General features: G+C 47.0%; 1 protein-coding gene across 4 annotated transcripts in view; it reads left to right on the forward strand.

Annotated features, from left to right (window-relative positions):
* The window catches only part of PLCD4 (phospholipase C delta 4), a 35183-nt gene continuing 17703 nt past the window's right edge, over positions 4077-21556 (forward strand). For 3 of the 4 annotated variants that reach the window (XM_021074676.1, XM_021074675.1, XM_021074677.1), the window contains exons 1-8: positions 4077-4311; positions 10295-10350; positions 10488-10646; positions 12277-12505; positions 13855-13984; positions 14826-15057; positions 19510-19711; positions 21047-21191. In XM_021074676.1, coding sequence (XP_020930335.1) covers positions 10329-10350; positions 10488-10646; positions 12277-12505; positions 13855-13984; positions 14826-15057; positions 19510-19711; positions 21047-21191 — 1119 coding nt within the window. In that variant the 5' untranslated portion in view covers positions 4077-4311; positions 10295-10328. 4 annotated transcript variants of the gene reach the window in all.

The following is a 21556-nucleotide window of genomic DNA, read 5'->3' on the forward strand; positions in this document are numbered from 1 at the left end:
CCTTGGTATAGGTTAGCTTCTATCTATTGGAAGCAAAATAGAAACTTGCCTATATTCTCAGCTATTTGGAAATATCACTATGAAAGTTTCACAATACTTAGTTCAAGATAACAGAGTTTAGAAACATTTCTGGAGTTCTCTTGTGATGCAGCAGGTTAAGGGTCTTGACATGGTCTCTGCTGTGGCACAGGTTCAATCCCTGACCCAGGAACATGCTGCAGGCATGGCCAAAAAAAATTTTTTCAGGGATGACTACAATCTGACAAAACATGTAAGAATATTTTGAAAATAAAAAATTTAAATATATTTTTTTTTTTTTTTTTTTTTTTTTTTTTTTTTTGTCTTTTTTGTTGTTGTTGTTGCTATTTCTTGGGCCGCTCCCGCGGCATATGGAGGTTCCCAGGCTAGGGGTCAAATCGGAGCTGCAGCCACCGGCCTACGCCAGAGCCACAGCAACGCGGGATCCGAGCCGTGTCTGCAACCTACACCACAGCTCACGGCAACGCCGGATCGTTAACCCACTGAGCAAGGGCAGGGACCGAACCCGCAACCTCATGGTTCCTAGTCGGATTCGCTAACCACTGCGCCACGATGGGAACTCCCATAAATATATTTTTTTTTAAAAGACCAACATAGGTGAAGAGACATATTTTATCATCTCCATGGATTGGAAAATAGTATTGTAATGATGTCAGTTCTCTCAAATTGATCTGGTGAAATTCAATTCTAAATAAAATCCCAGTGGGTTTATTTTTGTGGAAATTAACAATCTGATTCTGAAATTTGCATGGAAATAGAGTGCCAAAACAACCAAGGCTGTCTTGACTAAGAAGGAAATTGGAGTCCTTCCACACCCAGGTATCTTTTTCTTTAACTTTCAATGTTTTAATGCCACCTTTTGATAAATAGCATATACTTGTGTTTTGTGACCTTTCCTGAAAGTTTTGTCTCTTGCTATGGAATATTACATCCTTTGTATTTTTTATTCTGAATTCTATCACCTTGTTTATCTTCTAGCTCCTTTTCCCCCATTCTCTTGGATTTTGTTTTTGGGTTTGTTGGGGTTTTTTATTTCTTGACAAGGGGGTTGTTTTTGTTTTTTTCGGGAATAAAAGTAGCTACATATTCTCTGGTTTTTTAAAGTTATATATCCTGTGAGTTCCCATCGTGGCTTACTGATAACAAACCAACTAGTATCCATGAGGATGCGGGTTCCATCCCTGGCCTCACTCGGGTTAAGGATCTGGTGTTGCTTTGAGTTGTCACAGATGTGGCAGCTTGGGTCCTGTGTGGCTGTGGCTGTGGCTGTGGCCAGCAGCTGCAACTCCCATTCAACCCCTAGCCTGGGAGCTTCCATATGTTACAGGTGTGGCCCTGAAAAGCAAAGCAAAGCAAAAAAAGAAAAAAAAAGGTTGCATATCCTGGCTTTTAATTCAACAGGTGGTCTCATATTGATGATTTCTGAGATAGAATTTAAGATTTTCAGTTGCCTTTTTGACCACCAAGAAGAGGGACTTTATTTCAGAAGTTTAAGTCATTTGGTTGATGATCTGGGGGAACAAGTCTCTGAAACCCCAGCCTAATTCCTGAGAAGCAGAGAAGTTTAGGGCATTTCCTTTGGGTGTCACAGAGAAGATCTAGGCTTGCCTATGTGGCCATGTGACAGTACATTGTTAGGTCTCCTTCTTGGCCAGCTGCACCTTCATTTCAATTTAGGGCTTCTAGGCCTTTCCTGGGCATGATTCCCAGAAAGTCCCTGTGCTGTTGCTGCCCTGATCAGGTTTCTGGATCTGTTAATAATAGACAGCAGTGGGGGAAGGGCCAGGATCATTATGGCAATAGGAACAGCTAAACCAGATGGACAGTTCTGTGCACTGGGCCCTGTCTACTCCCTTCCTGGATCTAAGGAGCATCCTGCAGTGGCCATGTCTTCTAAGCCGCTCTGTGGAGCCCATGTTAATCTTAAGAAAGTTTCCCAAGTGCTTGTCTCAAATATCAGAACTGGTGATCTGGGGAGCACTGAGGTGAGAACACTGGAACAGAATGTTTGAGGTTCAAACTACCATGAAATCCAGGAGGGGTAATAATGCCCCTCACAGAACCCCAGAAGGGAAGGAGTTTGGGCCACAGTTAGGTGAGGCAAGCAGTGACTGGGAAAACTATAATCCTGGAACCTAGAGGGGAGTGGGAAAGGTGAAAGGGGAGTGGAAATGGAAGAGTTAGACAAGCATGTGGGACATAAAATATGAAGTCAGCACAGGTTTAAATCTTGTTGCCTCCTAACCCTTTTTTCCTTGAACAGCCTCCCTCTTCTGCCTCTACTCCTTGCATACACCTTTTCCTCTGTCAAAACCTGTCTTAGTACAGTAAACTCAAGTATAAATTATGAAAGACCCACAAGGTTTCAGAAATTACTAGTTACTAAAAGGTGAAACCCTTGTATTGTAAAATATAATACAGATACAGAAAACTACATGAAGAAAATGTAGAGCTTTCTGTTGTTATGAAGTGAAGACCCTCCTTAGCACCCAGGGCCAGAAATAGAACTTGGCCAGGCTATTTCAGAAGCCGGCTATGTTGTGCCCCACTCCATTACAACTGCCTCCTCCCCAAAGTAACCACTATCCTGACGTTTATGGTAATCACTTAGGAGGATTTTATTTTAATGGGACTAAAGGTTTAGCTATAAATAATCACTAATGGTAGAATATTACGCACTTGAGCGATGTTTGGAGAAGCCACAAGAGGCAGCCAGATCTCAGTGTTCTCAAAAATTGCACCACTTCATACAGTTAGTTCCCTCTGTGCCTATGATCAAGATACACTTCACTGGAAGAGCATCCCACAGAAATCCAAGTACAGGGCTGTGCCCTGCGCCCTCAGCTTCGTGCTGTTGTTCACTGATGCAGCAAAAGCCATACCTGACAGTCTTCCCAAGGCAGAGCAAAAGTAGGTCCCAGCTCACCGCCTGGGGGAGTGTCAGGCACTGGCCATCTCTGCTGCCAACATGTGAGTTCAGGACATTGCCTAAACTTCCCTGAGCCTCAGTTTCCCACTGTGAAGTATGGGGCCTTAATAAAGCCCTTTATAAACCCCTATTCCTCTAACTTGGTCCTGTTTCCTCAGTCTTGGTTTCTGTTTCCACTGTCTATTTATACACGCTTGTAAAAAGCTCATTACTGTCCTTTCCCAGTGGGGTGTCTTTCCCAGCCTTGTGCCTGACCCTTATACAACACGGGTCTGCTTCATTTCTACACATACCTTTATAAACATGCATCTAGTCCTTGCACATTGGAGGTACTGAACAAATGCTTATAGAATGATTGAATATAGAGGAAGAACAAGTAAGTTGTTTTCATACATTCATGTATGCATTCCTTCAATATTTTTATTTTTGCCCCCCTGCCCCCCTCCCCAGCCCCACAGCATATGGAGTTCTCCGGCCAGGGATCAGATCCGAGCTGCAATTGCCACCTCTGCTACCGCTGCAGCAATACCAGATCCTTTAACCTACTGTGCCGGGCCAGGGATCAATCCTGCGTCCTGGCATTGCAGAGACTCGACCCATCCCATCGTGTCACAGCGGAAACTCCGCATTTCGTCGATATTTAACACGTTTCTAATATATACATAGATACCAGCCTGTCCCTCTACACTCTAAAATCATTCCTCTCCTCCCTCTCTCCTCCTCTGCCCCCTTTCCCATTCTATTTCTCTTTCCCCAAGCCACAGAGCTAGACTGAGTGGCCTGCAAGGCAGGACACAGAGACACAGAAGCAGGCCAGTGGGAATGGACACTGGAAAGGAGCCAGATGAAATAAGGGCAAAGACAGCTGCACAACGTGCAGAGAGATGCCGACCAGAATGAAAAGCAGTGATTCATGGAGCACTGCAACTTAGACACTCCTTGGGTTTCACTCTGAGAGCAACTGCAGGCAGGATTTGGGTCAGTGAGAGCTGACATCAAGATGAAGGGCAGGCAGGCTCCTCCTCCTCCCTGGAGATGTGGTGCCTGTCAATCCCTCCTCTTAATCCTTTCCTACTTACCCCGCCCCCACCACCCCGTCACACTGACCAGTGTCCTGGGCCTTTAAGAGGTGGATGGGCTGAACTGAGGGAGAGAGCTCACACCTCTCCCTACCCTACTCCTTCTATCGTGCTGCAACTCTGGCAGTGACAGCAGCAAGCTGCAGCAGAAGAGGGGAGGAAGCCAGAGAGTGCAAGAGGAGCAAAGGAGAAAAGAAGCCTGGCTGGGTTTCCTCGTGCCACAGTGGAAGTCATCGCAGACACAGGATTGCTGTCGCACCCACGGTAAGAACCTGGAGACTCTGACCAGCCTCTGCTCCAAGCTCGGTCTGCCTGAGTCTCTAACTCCTCCCTGCACGTGTTTATCCATCCTGCCTAAACTGTACCCTGCACTCCTTTGCCTGAACAGGTCTACAGGGTTCCAAACTTCTGGTTTTCTCTTGCTTATCCTCTTCAACTTGACAGTTTTCCTGCTGACTGTATCAGTCACCTCTTTATATGGAGACCTCTTGGCCACCCAGTGCTGCCACTCAGAGGGGAGCCCCACCCCTGAAGGGAAGAGACAGAATTGGAGCTTAAGCACAGATTCCTTAACAGATTGTTGAGGATTACTGAGTGAAGGTTGGCCAAGACCCCTGGGAAGTATTGAAACCCCTGGTGATCCGGAGAACGTTATGAGACTTCCTTGGAAAGAGTCGGGGTTTGAGATCAATGGTCATGGGCAGTTTGTTGGCATGGCAGAGTGTTGTGCTGGGAAGAGCATTCGATTCTAGTCCTGACTCCGACATTAGCTATGTGACTTTGAACTGCACCTTCCTGATCTATGATAAAACAGAGTGTAGGGTGTCCCAGATTCGCTTGTATATCAGGGGTGCTGCTTTAAATAAATATTTCTCACCCTTGGAAGTCTGAGAAGGAATCTCTATTTTAAGACACTGTCCAGGGGATACTGATAGAGCCAGGAACCACTGGATAAGATGTGCTATAAAAGAGTCTTCAAGCTCCAACATTCTGAGGGCTATGACCTATGGCCAGAGCCATTCTGTCCTCTTTATGTGAACCGAGTCTGTCATAATCCTGCTCCAAAGCGAGAGAGTAGACAGAATGATTCTCTTCCTTCCTGTCCTCAGAGAGACCTTAGACACCTTGAATTCCACTTATAAGCCATTGGCACCATTGTCAGCTCTGCCAAAATCCATCTCTAGGTGACATGAAGCCATCTGGCACTTGAGGACCAAATCTTGCTCGGCAGCCCAGGCCACCTCCCACCTTATTTTGTGTCTCTATTTTCTCATCTATGTTATAGAGGTAATTATCCATATCCTTGAGGATCTCCACATACGTGTCTAGACGCAGACAGTTAAGACCCAGTCTCTCTTCCTCACGGTCTTAATCCTCTTGCTCCTTGCCCCTTGCTCTTGCCCCCACTCCCAAATCCTTTCTCCATGCTCTCCCAACTGCACCTGCATCAGTTAGGACCATCCTTCCATCCTACCTTCAAGCACCCGAGGAAACACCAAGACCTAGAACACCTAGGTTCTAAGTCACATTCTCTGGGCAGTTTGTTTAGTCAGTCTCCTAGGATACAGGGGAAAGTGAGGCTGAGTAGAAGAATGTGTGCTACTCAGTATCCGAACCCAAGTGTCCCCCTTTCTGGACCACGGTCTCAAACTCTTCACAGGGGATGAGAACCAGAGCTGCTGGGAATTAGAGGAGAAACTAAACAGGAAAGAGTAACGAGGAGAAGGACGAGAAGAGGAGAGCAAAGAGAGGCTGACTTAAGGGAGCAAATAGGGAGGCAGAGAGAGAGGATCAGGAGAGAGAAGAGTGAGCTGGGGAGAAAGGAAAAGGAAAGGGTCCGGCAGAGGATGCGGAAAGGAAAGGAGATAGGAAGAAAGAAAAGGAAGGCTATTAGGTGGGATACGGTGGGCACGGAAAATGATGGAGAAGAGAGACAAAACATCATTGTCCCTCACTGAGTCTTAGTCGGCTTTAATCTGCTTTCTAAGGGCAGAGTCCTGGTGAGACCTCTGAGCTGCTCAGATGGAGACCTCAGTTCTAGTCCCAGTTCTACTACTTATTTCATTAGGTGACTGGCAGTTTAACTAGTCCTTTGTCCTCTTCTCTATAAAACAAAGTCCAGCTCTGATATTCTGTGGCTCCCTGAGCTGAAATTGGCCCTCTAATGGCCACATGTCACCTGGATGCAGGTTTAAAAGAGTGATTCCGGAGCAGGATTGGAAGAGCACGCCAAACTCTGGGATTGGAAGAGTTTGAGAAAAGAGCATAAAATAATTTAATTTTCTAAGGCTGATTTGAGAAGAGGTAACCTCCAAAATAGGGGGTATCCTGGTACCTGGGCTCTGTCCTCAGGCTCCCCATGTTCCAGGACATCGTGGTGAGGCTCCCAGACACAGGCATAAGGGAAGGTAATTCTGTCTACTCCCAGGGCCAAGACCCACCCATCCCAGAAATTCAGGTGACAAGATAAGGCAGGAGGTTGGTGGGGGAGATTAGACTTCTGCCCTAGGCCGACTCCACCCACCCTTAGAGTCTGAGGACCTAAGTCATTTATTTAAGAGGGAACTGTTCTTTTTCAGGCTTCATACAGCTTTTGCAAACCTCAGATTCCAAACTGGGCATCCTCACCCAGCAAAGCAGAGACGCTTTTCTGTCACTCAGGAAACACTCGCTCTTCCTTCTTCTATCCAGAGATTTCTCCCAGTCTCACCCGGGCTTACAGATTCAGCCTCCCGCCAGCAAAATCTTTTCTTCTTAGAACTGTCACGCGGTTCTTGTTCTCCCAAGACTGCCCTGCATTATCTCTTCCACTTAAGCTCAGACTGATTCCTAACCTTCTCCTCTCCCTCTGGGCACCTGCATATTTCTACTCCTTTAGAAAACCTCTTCAGGGTCCTGCAGTCAGGAAAGCTGTATTTTCAGTGACTTCCACATTATTCCTAAAGACTTAGTCACCCTGGGTGACATTATAGGCTCTTCCCACTTAAGAGGGATAGAGCACTAACATGCTGTGTGACCCCAGACAAGTCACATCACACTTCTGGACTTCGGCTTTTTCATTTGTAAAATGTAGGGAGTTGAATTGCATGCTGTTTTAATGGGTACTAACTGAATGATTGCTTTAAGGATTTTTTTTAGTTTCTAAGATGTTCACCACTGTCAGATTTTAAGCTTATTAATTAAAACCCACAACATTTCTATTCAAGTGCAGATTCCTTTTCTTTTTTTTTGCCTTTTCTAGGGCTGCACCCATGGCATATGGAGGTTCTCAGGCTAGAGGTCTCATCGGAGCTGTAGCCACCAGCCTACACCACAGCCACAGCAATGCGGGATCCGAGCTGCGTCTATGACCTACGCCACAGCTCACGGCAATGCCAGATCCGGTTAAAATATGTTCTAGAGTCAGATCGTTTGAAATCAAATACTAGCTCCCTCACTTGGTAAACCGGGGCTAAGTATTTAACCTGTCCATGCCTCAGTTTCCCAATCTGAGAAATGGGGATGATTACAATGCCTGTTCTTTAACCCACTGAGCAAGGCCAGGGATCGAATCCGAAACCTCATGGTTCCTAGACGGATTCTTTAACCACTGAGCCATGACGGGAACTCCTCAAGTGCAGATTCTTTTGCTTAACACAAAAGCTTAGAGCTTTATGTTTCGTGAGCTTGGCCAGTTTCAGCATGATTTGGTCAAGAGTTGAGCATGTTCTTCTAGCAGCAGAACTAGAATCAAAATGACCATAACTCAAATCTTCTACTTCTTTTCAAAGCAAGTTTGTCGTTAGCTACTTGGATAACTTAACCAGCCCTAAATTAGACAGAATACATTTAAAGCAGCATCCTTTTTAGTAGGTAAAAAACACTTGAAACTGCAGTTCTGAGACAATGTAACTTGTCTGGTCCATTAAAACTGAGAATAGGAGTTACTATTGTGTGGCTGACTAGTACCAGTCAGCCAGGAGAATGTGGGGTTGATCCCTTGGTTAAGGACCTGGTGTAGATTGCAGTTGTGGCTTGTATCCCAAGTTGCTGGGTCTGTGGTGTAGGCTGGCAGCTGTGGCTCTGATTTGACCCCTAGCCTGGGATAAGCTGTGGGTGCGGCTCTAAAAAAAAAAAAAAAAAAAAAAAAAGATGAGAATAACTGTTATGAAAGGAGTATAAAATGTACCTTATCATGTGAAGGTGGAAGAAGTGACTTACTTAGCTAAGTGCAGCACTAAGTGTTGTAGAAGAGACAAAAGCAATGCTCTGGCCTGGCCCTCCAGCACCACTGAGAGGGCTCCCAGAGGAAAGAAGCTGGGATGGTCCCACCTGGAGCAGGGAAGGCTGGGATGTAGAGAGATTCCCAGTTCTGAAATGGGACAGCTAGAAAGACCATGATTCCTAATAATAGGGAGCTGTGAAGTGTGCTCAAGTTCACCCCATTAGGAGTTCCTGCTGTGGCGCAACAAGATCGGCAGCATCTTGGGAGGGCTGGGACACAAGTTCCATCCCCAGCTTGGCACAGTGGGTTAGGAATTGGTAATGGTTTGGGTCAAGACTGTGGCTCGGATCTGATCCCTGGCCTGGGAACTCCATATGCCTGGGATGGCCAAAAAAGAAAAAAGAAAAAAAAAAAAAAAAAGGTTATCTTATTGATTGCAGGGTACTGGGAAGGCAGGGGATATGAGGCAGAAAGCCCTAGTTTGGGTCAATACCTGCAATTGAGGTTTCCTCCCTGGGAGGCAGCCACCTGTCACGGCTCAAGCATTTGTGAACAGCAAAATCCAGCCTGGGAAGGTACTGCTGTTCACCAAGCCCCTGCCCTACTGCAGAAGGACCCCAGAGCTCCTCAGCCTATGGCCCTTCAAAGAAGGCCTTTTGGAATTTGTTGGTATCACAGCCACCGGTGACACCAATGAGATTAAGATTATTTGCAACAGGGAGTTTCCATTGTGGCTTGGTGGTTACAAACTCAGCTAGGATCCATGAAGATGTGGGTTCAATCCCTGGCCTTGCTCAGTGGGTTAAGGATCTGGTGTTGCTGTGAACTGTGGTATAGGTCACAGACACTGCTCGGATCTGGCGTTGCTGTGGCGGTCTGCTGCAGCTCTGATTCGACCCCTAGCCTGGGAATCTCCATATGCCATGAGTGCCGCCCTAAAAAAGACACCCCCCCCAAAAAAAAGATTATTTGCAATAGCTTACAGGAGCCAAATGGTACCTGGGGTCTTTATCAGTAAAGAGTGACGCATCGATCTAATATGCGTGCACTAGGGAGAGGAGCTGTTGACTTGCCTGAAGCAAATTGGAGCTCTGCAGTAACTACAGAGCAGACCCCAGGCTGGCAGCCCCCACCCCGAAGAGTTGGATGGCACTGCAGATAACAATAGCACTTCCTGCTGGATGGTCCCTGGGCTGCCAAAAACCTAGCTGTAGCAACTCTACTTAAAATTCTGAAACATGTTAAATCAAATAATGGGGGGGTGGGGAGTGGAACTGGTGCACAAAACCAGATTTTTCTTCTGACTCAGTATTATAAGTGGATCAAATTGCCCCTCCCCCCAAAAAAAAGAAAGTCCTGGTTTGGCCCTATCTGGAGATGGCTGTGGGAAAGAACAGAAGTCCTGGAATCAGATATATTTGGGTTTTAATTCCGAATCCCTATGTGATTGAGGCAGGTTTCTTAGCCTCTCTAAGCCTCAGAATCACCAAACTCTAATTAGAAGTAAAGAGGAGTTCCTGTCGTGGCTCAGTGGGTTAAGAACCCAACAAGTATCCATGATGATGCAGGTTTGATCCCTGGCCTCCCTCAGGATCCAGCATTGCTGTGAGCTGTGGTGTAGGTCGAAGACGAAGCTTGGATCTCATGCTGCTGTGGCTGTGGTGTAGACTGGCAGCTGCAGCTCCAATTGGACCCCTACTCTGGGAACTTCCACATGCCTCAGGTGCAGCCCTGAAAAGGAAAAAAAAAAAAAAAAAGGAGAAGAAGTAAAAAGAGCTACAAACTGGAGTTCCTTGGTGGTGTGGCAGGCTAAAGATCCAGCATTGTCACTGTTTTGGCTCAGATTGCTACTGTGGCAGCCCAGGAACTTCCACATAATACAGGCACAGCGAAAAAAAAAAGCAAAAAAAAGGACCTATAAACTATGTAAGTGAAGTAGCTGACATATAGTGGGCAGTCAAGACCTTCTCTTCCTTGCTTGATCTATTATTCTTCAACTCCCAAGATTAACCTAAAGCCTCTTATTGCTCCTCGCTCCTTTAGGTGACTCTGGCACCAGCTGGTGGAGCAGTGGGTCATGGCGTCCCTGCTGCAAGGCCGTGAGTACCCCTGCTGGAGAAGAGGGCTTGGGGAGACAGCCCAGGGACAGGGAGGAGGCTGGACCCCTGTTCAGGAGCAATTCCTGGGCCCTCCATCCTCCCCACCGGCTACCCAGTCTCTGCTTCTCCTGGCTCAGGGCTGCCCATCAATCAAGACCTGCTGCTGATGCAGAAAGGTATGCTGATGCGCAAGGTGAGGTCCAAAAGCTGGAAGAAGCTAAGATACTACAGACTTCAGGACGATGGCATGACAGTCTGGCATGCCCGGCAGGCCGGAGGCAGGGCCAAGCCCAGCTGTGAGTGATGTGGATGGCTAGGGGCGGACACATGGGTGGGTGGATAGGACCCTAAGGACCCAGCAGCCTGAGAGAAGGGGAGGGACCAGTGTCCATGGTGTGCCCTGGTGCTGTCCTTCTTATGTCTATGTCTGAGCCTGTAAAATGGAAGTTACAACCATACTTTAGGGTGTTGTGAGGATCAAACTGGTTGTTGCATACAAAGGACTTAGAAGAGTCTTGGCACATAATAAGGCTCAACAAATCATAGGTTATATTATTATTATTATCATTATTATTGTTATAAGAGCATGATCTCAGGCATCAGACCACTTGGATTAAAGCTATAGCTCTGCCAACTCCTGGCCAAGTGGCTTTGGACAACTTACTTAAGCTAAGTTTCAGTTTCCTCATCTATAAAATGGCAAAATAGGCCTAGTAGGTTACAAGGGCTCAAGAAGTTAATGCATAGAGAGTTTCCGTTGTGGCGCAGCGGAAACAAATCCGACTAGTATCCATGAGGATGCAGGTTCGATTCCTGGCCTCGATCAGTGGGTTAAGGATCCAGCGTTGCTGTGAGCTGTGGTCACAGATGCAGCTTGGATCCTGTGTTGCTGTGGCTGTGGCATAGGCTGGCAGCTGTAGCTCCAATTCGACCCCTAGGCTAGGAACTTCCATGCACCTAGCATGAGTCCTAAAACCAGGATGCATTTAATGTTAGCCATGATGATGAATATTTTTAAATATTATAAATGCATCATAACAGTGTGCATCCTATTGGCCACTTTATGATCCCGCTAAAAACTTGATCACAGGACACATCTGAGAGAATCTACTTTATTTATTTACTTCCTTATTTATTATTTATTTATTTTTGTCTTTTTAGAGCCGCACCTGCGCCATGCGGAGGTTCCCAGGCTAGGGTTCAAATCAGAGTTGTAGCTGCCTGTCTATATCACAGCCACAGCAACTCTGCAACCTGCACCACAGCTCACGGCAACGCCAGATCCTTAACCCACTGAGCAAGGCCAGAGATCGAACTTGTGTCCTCGTGGATACTGGTCAGATTCTTTTCCCCTGAGCCATGACGGGAACTCCTGAGAATCTATTTTAGACACATAACCAGTGCTTACAATCCATACCACCCCCAGCTTAAGAAGTCAAGGGGGTGGGGGTAGAATTTCTCTGACTCCCTCCCAGACATCTGGAAAGGGGAAACCCTCAAGCTTGGAATGGGAGAATTGAATTTGGGCATATTGTGCTTTGGCGTAACAGCTTCTTCCCTGTGAATGTGTTTACATTTGTCAGCCCTGCCAGTCCTCTTGTGATAACCTTGTGGACTGGCCGTGGAAGGGATCATCCCTATTTAAGACGAGAACACTGAGGGGTTAAGTCGTTTTGGTCTGTGTCACACTGTGAGCGGGTGGCTGGAAGCCAGCTCTTGCCACTCTCAGCACAAGCCCCTTGCCCTGCTGCCTATGAAAACAGCAATGACTCAGTGTGGCCTCCTAAATTCTAAGGGTCTCCATCTCCCAGTACTTCAGTCTGCAGTACTGGCTTCACAGAGAAGGGCATACTTGTCCTTGGCCCTTAGCTGCTACAATTTGGCCAACTCTCTCCCTCAGTGCGTCACTTGTTTCTTCTCTGGCAGTCTCAATCTCCGATGTGGAAACGGTGCGTGGGGGCCATGAGTCTGAGTTGCTGCGCAACCTGGCAGAGGAGTTCCCCCTGGAGCAGGGCTTCACCATCGTCTTCCATGGCCGCCGCTCCAACCTGGACCTGGTGGCCAACAGTGTTGAGGAGGCCCAGGTCTGGATGCAAGGGCTCCAGCTATTGGTGGACTTTGTCACTAACATGGACCAACAGGAGCGGCTGGACCAGTATCGGCAGAATGAAATCAGAGTGGGAGCCAGGGGTCACTGGAGGAGTCAGATGTTTCAGGGCTATGGACAAGTGGGAGGGGGTGCAGGGCTCCAGAGGGCCAAGAGTGCAGATGGACTAGGCAGAGACAGCTTAGGCCCACGTGAGGCTGAAGTTACTGAGGGAGGAATGGAGGCCTAGGTTGGCAAAGGCATAGCCAAGCAGAGTCTGGGCAGGAATTAGGGCCTACAGGATGGGGCTGCTGATCCTGAGAGCTGAATGGAAGATCCCATTGGCATTTAACTACCATAGTGTGAGAAGCAACTTCTTAGAGGAATTACTGGGATCAACTCATTCCAAGTTTCCTAGATCATACTTATTCATTCATTCATTCACCATCTATTAAGCAGAATGTATGAGACACTATGCCAGGCTTTAAGGATATAAAGATTAATGAGACTCAGATAGATATTGTTTTAGTTGGTAGAGAGAATAGAATTGTGTAAATAATCTAAGCGGCGTAAGCAGTGTTGCAATATTTGAATAACTTGTAAATGTTCAGAGGAAGGAGAAATATTCAATTTTAGCTGAGACAATTCTGAGAAAGCTTCTGAGATGAAGTAGCATTTGAGCTGAAACTTGAAAATGAGTAGGAGTTCCCACTGTGGCTCAGTGGTTAACGAACCCAACTAGTATCCATGAGGATGTGGGTTTGATCCCTGGCCTCGCTCAGTGGGTTAAGGATCCGGTATTGCTGTGACCTGTGGAGTAGGTTGCAGGCGCAGCTCAGATCCCCCATTGCTGTGGCTATGGCGTAGGCTCTGATTCGACCCCTAGCCTGGGAACCTCCATATGCCATGGATGCAGCCCTAAAAAGAAAAAAAGAAAAAAAAAAGAGAAAGAAAATGAATAGAATCTGAACATGAAGAGAGGAGGAGGGAAGGACATTCAGCCTGAGGGACCAGCATAAGTAAAGTCCTGGAGGCAGGACCTGAAGAGCAGGAGAGAGGGTGGGACATCCGCGGGCAGGGAGTTGCTGAGTCTGGTTAAGGTACTGGGAGGTGAGAGGTGTGTTGAGGAGGCTGAGTTGGGGCCAGATCTTGGGGGTGAAGAAGATCTTACCTTCTGTAGTAAGGAATTTGGGCTTCTCTCTGCAGGCAACAGGGAGGTCCCTGCAGGCACCTGAGCCATGTGAGGACAAGATAGGTCCTGGGGAGATTATTTTGGAAACTAATATAGAAAATGAACTGGCACTGGGGAGAGACTGGCAACAAAGACACGGGAGCAGAAGTCAGTGGATGAACATGCACACACATCTGCACATACACACAAACACACACTCAGTGCTTTTGCCTTGACTCAGACTTAGATGGCTGAGTGATTGGTTCCAGCGTGGAGACAAAAACCAGGATGGGCGGATGAGTTTCGGAGAAGTCCAGCGGTTACTGCACCTGATGAATGTGGAAATGGACCAAGAACATGCCTTCCAGCTTTTCCAGGTGAGCCTTTTGGGGAAGGGTCAGCAGAAGCCAGCCAAGGCCACATCCTCCCTTGGCCGAAGTCCTCTGCCCTGCCCAGCAACATTAATCTGCTGAATCTCTCCTATGTGCCCTCACACCATTCCACACTCAATGGGAAGTGGGGCTAGGACACAGCTCTTAACCTTCAGTCCTGTTGGGAAGATGACTCATGATCTTATGAAAGGTAAATAACAATATGCTATTACATCAGACCTCAGGGACCTCTCTGTCCATGGCCAGAAGGTCACAAGTGCCTAGTACAGTGGAAAACTTCAGCTAGCATGTGAGTAAATAGGAGGAGGGAGGAGTTCCCATCGTGGCTCAATGGAAACAAATCTGACTAGCGTCCATGAGGATGCAGGTTCAATCCCTGGCCTTGCTCAGTAGGTTAAGGATCTGGTGTTGCCGTGAGCTGTGGTGTAGGTCACAGGTGCAGCTCAGATCTGGCATTGCTGTGGCTGTGGTCTACAGCTCCGATTGGAGCCCTAGCCTGGGAAAGTCCATATGCTATGGGTGCGGCCCTAAAAAGACCAAAAAACAAACAAACAAACAGGAATCTTCCAATATTCTAGGGACATATCGGGGCATTTAACTTTTTCTAGTCGAAAATGTTCTCTAATAGCAAATGATATGGTTGATAAGCTTTTCACTTAACTGAAGTGACTTATTCTGTGAACACTAAGTGTCAGGAGTTCTGTGGGAGTTTTATGGAAGCATGTCTGGATCCATCAATAATATTACCCTTACAGGGAAAGTCAAAGCCAAAAAAAAAAGTACTGTTAAAGGGTTTGTCCACTTTCCTCTGAACCATCTCTTACAGACAGCAGACACATCCCAGTCTGGGACTCTGGAGGGAGAAGAATTTGTAGAATTCTATAAGTCATTGACTAAGCGTGCTGAGGTGCAGGAATTGTTTGAAAACTTTTCATCTGATGGGCAGAAGCTAACACTGCTGGAATTTGTGGATTTCCTCCAAGAGGAGCAGAAAGAAGGAGAACGTGCTTCTGATCTTGCTCTGGAACTCATCGACCGCCACGAGCCTTCAGATAGTGGTAAGAAGACTAGGGTGGAAAGGCACCAGACATGGGGGCTCATGGGGGACCGTGATTAGAAAGATCCAGAAGCAGTTCCTGCTGTGGTACAGTGAGTTAAGAATCCAATTACAGCAGCTCAGGTCACTGCGGAGGCATAGATTTGATCCCTGACCTGGTGCATTTAAAGGATCAGGTGTTGCCGCAGCTGCGGTGCAGGCTTGGATTCAATTCCTGGCCTAGGAACTTCTATATGCAGCTGTTTAAAAAAAAAAAAAAAAAAAAAAAAAGGTCCAGAGACAATCAGCCTTCCGCCTAACTAAGAGGAGGCTAAGTCCACTCCCCCGCCCCAGGCCCCCTGTCCAATCATCTTCATCCCATTCAACCACTTGTCTGGAAGGTGAGAGCCATTTCCTACCTACATAAGACAGGATTCTCCTCTGTCAATGCTAGATCTCTCAGGAGGAAGAACATTCCACAAGTCCCCTTTCCTCCACTATGCTCATGTTTCACATCCTTCACCTTCAGGAAGTTCTTCCTGATATCAACTTTGTCCTTGTTGGAAATGGAAAATCCTTGGTCCTTGCTTTTGGCCTTTTCTCTAGTGCCTATGTTTCCTTTTCCTAGTTCACTTCATGGCTCCTATTGGCTGTCCCTTTAAATGCTGGCCCTCTGCCCTTTCCTGGGCTTTCTCCAAATTCTCCAAGTGGTTCTTGAGTCCTAAGCCTCTGAGCCAAGAAACTTGTCAGCCCCTGGCTGAGGAGGATGATGAGGTGGCCAGTTGTTCAGCTTTTAGCAAGCACAGCTAAAATAGACTTTCTCTGCACTCAAAACTTTCTCTTTGCCTTCTTTAGTAGACACTTTCCTGCCCTCCATTCCCTTCAGAATGTGGGGATGTGATGCATTTACATTATTAATAATAAGTGACTTACAAGGCACTTTCATATCTCTTACTTTATTTAGTCCCCACTCCAACCTTGTAAATCAAAGGCAATCATCTTTATTGGGCTTTTGCTAAGTATCCCAGAATGTGCCACCATCTCTATATGCCTTTCCTCTTCTAATCCTTCCAACAACTCTATGAAGTGGTTTCTATTATTAAGTCAAAAGAAGAATACTGTGCAAATCAGGAAAACTGAGGTTTAGAAAGCTCAAGGAGTTCCCTGGTGGCCTAGTAGTTGAAGATCTGGCATTATCACTATTGTGGTATGGGTTCAATCCCTGACCTGGAAACTTCTGCATACTGTGGGTGCAACCAAAAAAAAAAAAAAAAGTTAGGAAAATCAAATCACTTGCTCAAAGCCAACACTAATGAAAGGAGGTACTGGAAATAAAACCCAGGTCATTGGAATTCCCGTTGTAGTGCAACGGAAATGAATCCAACTAATATCCACGAGAATGTGGGCTTGATCCCTGGCTTTGCTCAGTGGGTTGGGGATCCAGTATTGCCACGAACTATTATATAATTTGCAGATGTGGCTTGGATCCCAAGGGTTAGGGTTAGGGTTGTGGCTGTGGCATAGGCTGGAGCTCCAATTCAACCCCTAGCCTGGGAACCTCCATATGCAGTGAATGCGGCCCTAAAAAGCAAAAAAAAAAAAAAAAAAAACAAAAAAAACCCAGGCCATCTGACTCTTACCTGGTGCCTCTCGTAGAGAATGAGGATTAGAGGCAAGATGAGTATGACCTGGACCAGTGACCCAGGTTTCCTGGGTCTCAACTCCCATTGCCTTTCATTCCTTCATTCATTCACTACTTCAGCAGGGGCTCACTGGGTACCTGCAAGGTGCCAGGACCTATGTAGGGATCAGAGATACAGTAGTGGGTCAGGCAAGGACACTGCCCTCATGGAACTGAGAGTCAAACAGAAAGCAATGAAATCACTGATTCCAAATTCACGTGGGTGTTCAGAGAAGAAAGGGGCTATAAAGCAATCATTGCCAAGAATAAGTAGAAGAAGAAGCTGGAAGGTTAAGAAATAGGATCCTTAGAGTTCCCACCATGGCTCAGAGGAAATGAATCTGACTAGCATCCATGAGCTCGAAGTTTCGATCCCTGGCCTTGCTCAGTGGGTTAAGGATCCAGCATTGCTGTGAGCTGCAGTGTAGGTTGCAGATGTGGCTCGGATCCTGGGTTGCTGTGACTGTGGTGTAGGCCAGCCACTACAGCTCCGATTGGACCCCTAGCCTGGGAACCTCCATATGCTGCTGGTGCGGCCCTAAAAAGACAAAAAAAAAGAAAGAAAGAAAGAAGGAAGGAAAGAAGGAAGGAAGGAAGGAGGGAAGGAAGGAAGGAAGGAGGGAGGGAAGGAAGGAAGGAAGGAAGGAAAGAGAGAGAGAGAAAGAAAGAAAGAAAGAAAGAAAGAAAGAAAGAGAGAGAGAGAGAAAGAAAGAGAGAGAGAGAGAGAGAAAGAAAGAAAGAAAGAAAGAAAGAAAGAAAGAAAGAAAGAAAGAAAGAAAGAAAGAAAGAAAGAAAGAAAGAAAGAAAGAAAGAGAATCCTCTATTTCCAGGACAGGATACATCATTACCTTGTTCTACCTCCCAGCCCTTGTGCTGTTCCTTCCCTTTGTACTTGACTATCAGCTACAGCACTCCGGCTACAGAGGGTGCAATCAGTCAGGAGAGGGGGGCTCAAGGCCCCACTCTGCTTCTTACTGAGTAACCCTGGACATGTTGCTTAACCTATCAGAGACACAGTTTTCTCATTTGTAAAATAACTGGTGATCAAACAAAATAAAGCAGGTGAAAAGTACCTGGTAACTATGGACTTACCCTAAGTGATTTGCAATTTGAGTTACTACAGCCAAGCCTAAAACCTCTTGCCCAACCTCTTGCCATTTTCCACCATCCTCAGGCCTTGGAAAACCTGAAGCAAGGAAAACTGGGCACAAGAGTCAAGGTGTTCTGCCTCCCCTGCACCCCTCAGCGAGACTGCACAGGACAGTGGTGTAGGGCGTGGCGCTGATACCCGGCTGCCTGGGTTCAAATCCCAGCTCCTTCACTTATTAGTTATGAGACCCTGAGACAGGTTATATAACCTCTCAGGGCAGGTTATATTCCATCTACCTGATTGCATTGGTCAGAGCATTAAAAGAGATGCTGCTTTCAACATCCTTGGCACAGAGCAAGTACTCAGGAACTGTTAGTCATCTTTGTTGTTATTGTATGAAGCCTGTCCTGCCCTCAGAAGGAGTGTCGTCTGAGGGGACATTGGACAAACACTCCTTAAGCACCATGTGGGAAATGACGATGGGAAGGAACTCTTAGGCCATAGGTGGCAGCAGCTACCCAGCCCAGGGAGTAAAACACAAGGACCTTGGTCTTGTCACTAACAAGCCTTTGACTTTGATCCTTCCTGAGCCTCGGTTTCCTCAACTATGAAATTAGCCCTTTGGACTGAGTACTGTATTCCCCATTATGGTAACTGTGTGTGACTACTGGAGTTTAAATTACAGTCGGCCTTCTGTATCCACAGGTTCCGCGTTCACGGATACAGAGGGCTGACTGTTCCATGCCATTTTATGTAAGGCACTTGAGCATCCATGATTTGGTATCTGCCGTGGGGAAGGGGGAGGTCCTGGAGCCAATCCCCTGTGAACACGGAGGGGACGACTGTCACTAAAATCAAAATTTTATTTTATTTATTGGTGTTTTTTTTTTTTTTTGCTTTTTTTTAGGGCCTCACCAGCAGCATATGGAGGTTCCCAGGCTAGGGGTCTAATCAGAGCTACAGCTGCCAGCCTATCCCACAGCCACAGCAACACCAGATCCGAGCCGTGTCTGTGACCCACACAGGATCCTTAACCCACTAAGCCTGTTCGGAATCGAACCCGGAACCTCATGGTTCCTAGTTGGATTTGTTTCCCCTGGGCCACGACGGGAACTCCCTAAAGTCAAAATTTTAAATTCAGGGAGTTCCTGTGGTGGCTCAGCAGTTAACAAACCTGACTAGTATCCATGAGGACATGGGTTCAATCCCTGGCCTTGCTCAGTAGGTTAAGGATTCTGTGTTGCTGTGGTTGTGTCATAGGCCAGCAGTTGCAGCTCTAATTCGTCCCCTAGCCTGGTAGCTTCTGTATGCCACAGGTGCGGCCCTAAAAAAAAAAAAAAAAAAAAAAAAAAAAAAAAATTCAATTAGATTCCTCAGTCGCACGGCTACATTTCAAATGCTCAGTAGCTATATGTATCTAGAAGCTACTATACTGGACCACGCAGAGCAGACTATTTCCATATTGTAGAAAGTTCTACTGGATACACTGGACTAGAACAATCTTAATGATTCCCCTATAGCTTCAACGTTCAGATGGGTGGGCATGATTCAAATGATGGACCCAGGATTAGGCAAGTTTGGGATCTGGAGGCTGGGAGTGGACACCACCTGAAAGGCTGGGCCCTGGAGAGGGTGGAGTGGGAGGTGGTCGGTAGCCTGGGTGCTCCCACCAAAGCGTCTTACTCTAGCTACCCACACCCTAGGCAAACTGCGGCACGTGCTGAGCCTGGACGGCTTCCTCAGCTACCTCTGCTCGAAGGACGGAGACATCTTCAATCCGACCTGCCTCCCCATCTACCAGGATATGACTCAACCCCTGAACCACTACTTCATCAACTCCTCCCACAACACCTACCTAGTGGGGGACCAGCTTTGTGGCCAGAGCAGCGTGGAGGGTTACATACGGTGCAGTGGGGGGAAAGGGTGAAGGGGTCCAGCTCCTGAGAAGGGAATATTTGTGGGAAGTTGCCCGGCGCTGTCAGTGGATAAAAGGGCTTGAAAAGCTGTTACAAAGTGGGGATGGGGGGAATTTGGGGCTGAGGATCCCTGGATCCTTGAGAGACTTGGAGGAGATATTGAAGGCTGGTAGGAGAGTGGTATTGAAACTCTGTGGTTAAATAGAGCTTCTCTCTCTTTCCTAGGCAGTGAAACTCTCTGGGAACTCAGAGGTCCTGACAGATTTATTCTGAACAAATAAATAAACGAAATGTTAAATGGGAGGCAGGAGAGCAGAGCAGCTAAAAACAGCAGAACAGGGAGTTCCCGTCGTGCATCGCTCAGTGGTTAATGTACCCGACTAGTATCCATGAGGACATGGGTTCGATCCCTGGCCTCGCTCAGTGGGTTAGGGATCTGGTGTTGCCGTGAGCTGTGGTGTAGCTCTCAGACACAGCTTGGATCCCACATTGCTTTGGCTGTGGTGTAGGCTGGCAGCTACAGCTCTGATTCAACCCCTAGCCTGGGAACCTCCCTATGCCACGGGTTGCGGCCCTAAAAAGACAAAAAGACAAAAACCAACCAACCAACCAAACAAAAACCAGTTAAAATAGGTTCTGGAGTCAGATCGTTTGAAATCAAATACTAGCTCCCTCACTTGGTAATCCAGGGCTAAGTATTTAACCTGTCCATGCCTCAGTTTCCCCATCTGAGAAATGGCGATGATTACAATGCCTGTTCTTTCTAGGTTGTTGTGAGGCTTAAATGAGGTAATCCCTGTGTCCATAGCTAATAAATGGTACTTGCCTTTAGCGTGATTAATCATGGATTAGATAAAATCATTGTGATATCTTTGTAATGCCAGGAAATCAACTAGTAGCTTCAGTGGATCCATGATGAATGGGACATGTAGTTTCTTTTTTTTTTTTTTTTTTTTTTTTTGGAGGGGGCACCTGGATGGGACATGTAGTTTCTTACCTAGGAAGTCTAGTTGAGAAAATCAAGCGTAAATTACCTGAGAGTTTGAGTAACTCGGTATTACATAATGATATATAACCAGAACACCAGAATGTGGTGGCTCGCTAAGGAACAGTTGATTTGAGTTGGGCAGGGTGGGGGCCGATGGAGGTCGGTGAGACCTGCAGCAGTGCCCAGTAGATAGAGAAGCGTCCACGGAGATGTAGCTCGAAGGAGTCTTGATGGGCCAGTGCTGGTGAGCGCTGCACGCCCCAGAGTGGGGAGAGGGTCCCTAGGTGGAAGATCAGACCTTGACCCCTCCTGTCCCTGGGGATGGGGTTCTTGCAGGGCCCTGAAACGGGGGTGCCGCTGCGTGGAGGTGGATATATGGGATGGACCTAACGGGGAACCTGTTGTTTATCACGGACACACCCTGACCTCTCGCATCCCGTTCAAAGATGTTGTGGCCGCTATAGCACAGTATGCCTTCCAGGTAGGAGCCCCAGCATAGAAATCCTCACGAGGCGAGAGGATAACAAGGAAGAGGCTCTGGGTTTGGGGGCGGCGGGGCGTGGTTGCAGGGAAACAGCAGCTACATCAAATGGCCCATGTGTAAATGAGATTTTGACTGAGACGCTTTAGGCAAATGTTAAGGGATTATGATGAATAAGTGTTGGATGTATTACTAGTAATTAGCAGTCACAGAGATAAGCACTAGAGATTGGTAATTATGACTTCTAGCAATTTCTGTCACCCATCTAGCGAGGGTGGCTGAGGAAACAGAGAAAGTGGTGGGTAGAGCTGGGAGGCGGTGGCAATCTGGAGATGAAAGCCCATGAACACGTAACTGGGGGAATG

This window comes from Sus scrofa, chromosome 15 (assembly GCF_000003025.6).
Source record: "Sus scrofa isolate TJ Tabasco breed Duroc chromosome 15, Sscrofa11.1, whole genome shotgun sequence".
Lineage (NCBI taxonomy): Eukaryota > Metazoa > Chordata > Mammalia > Artiodactyla > Suidae > Sus > Sus scrofa.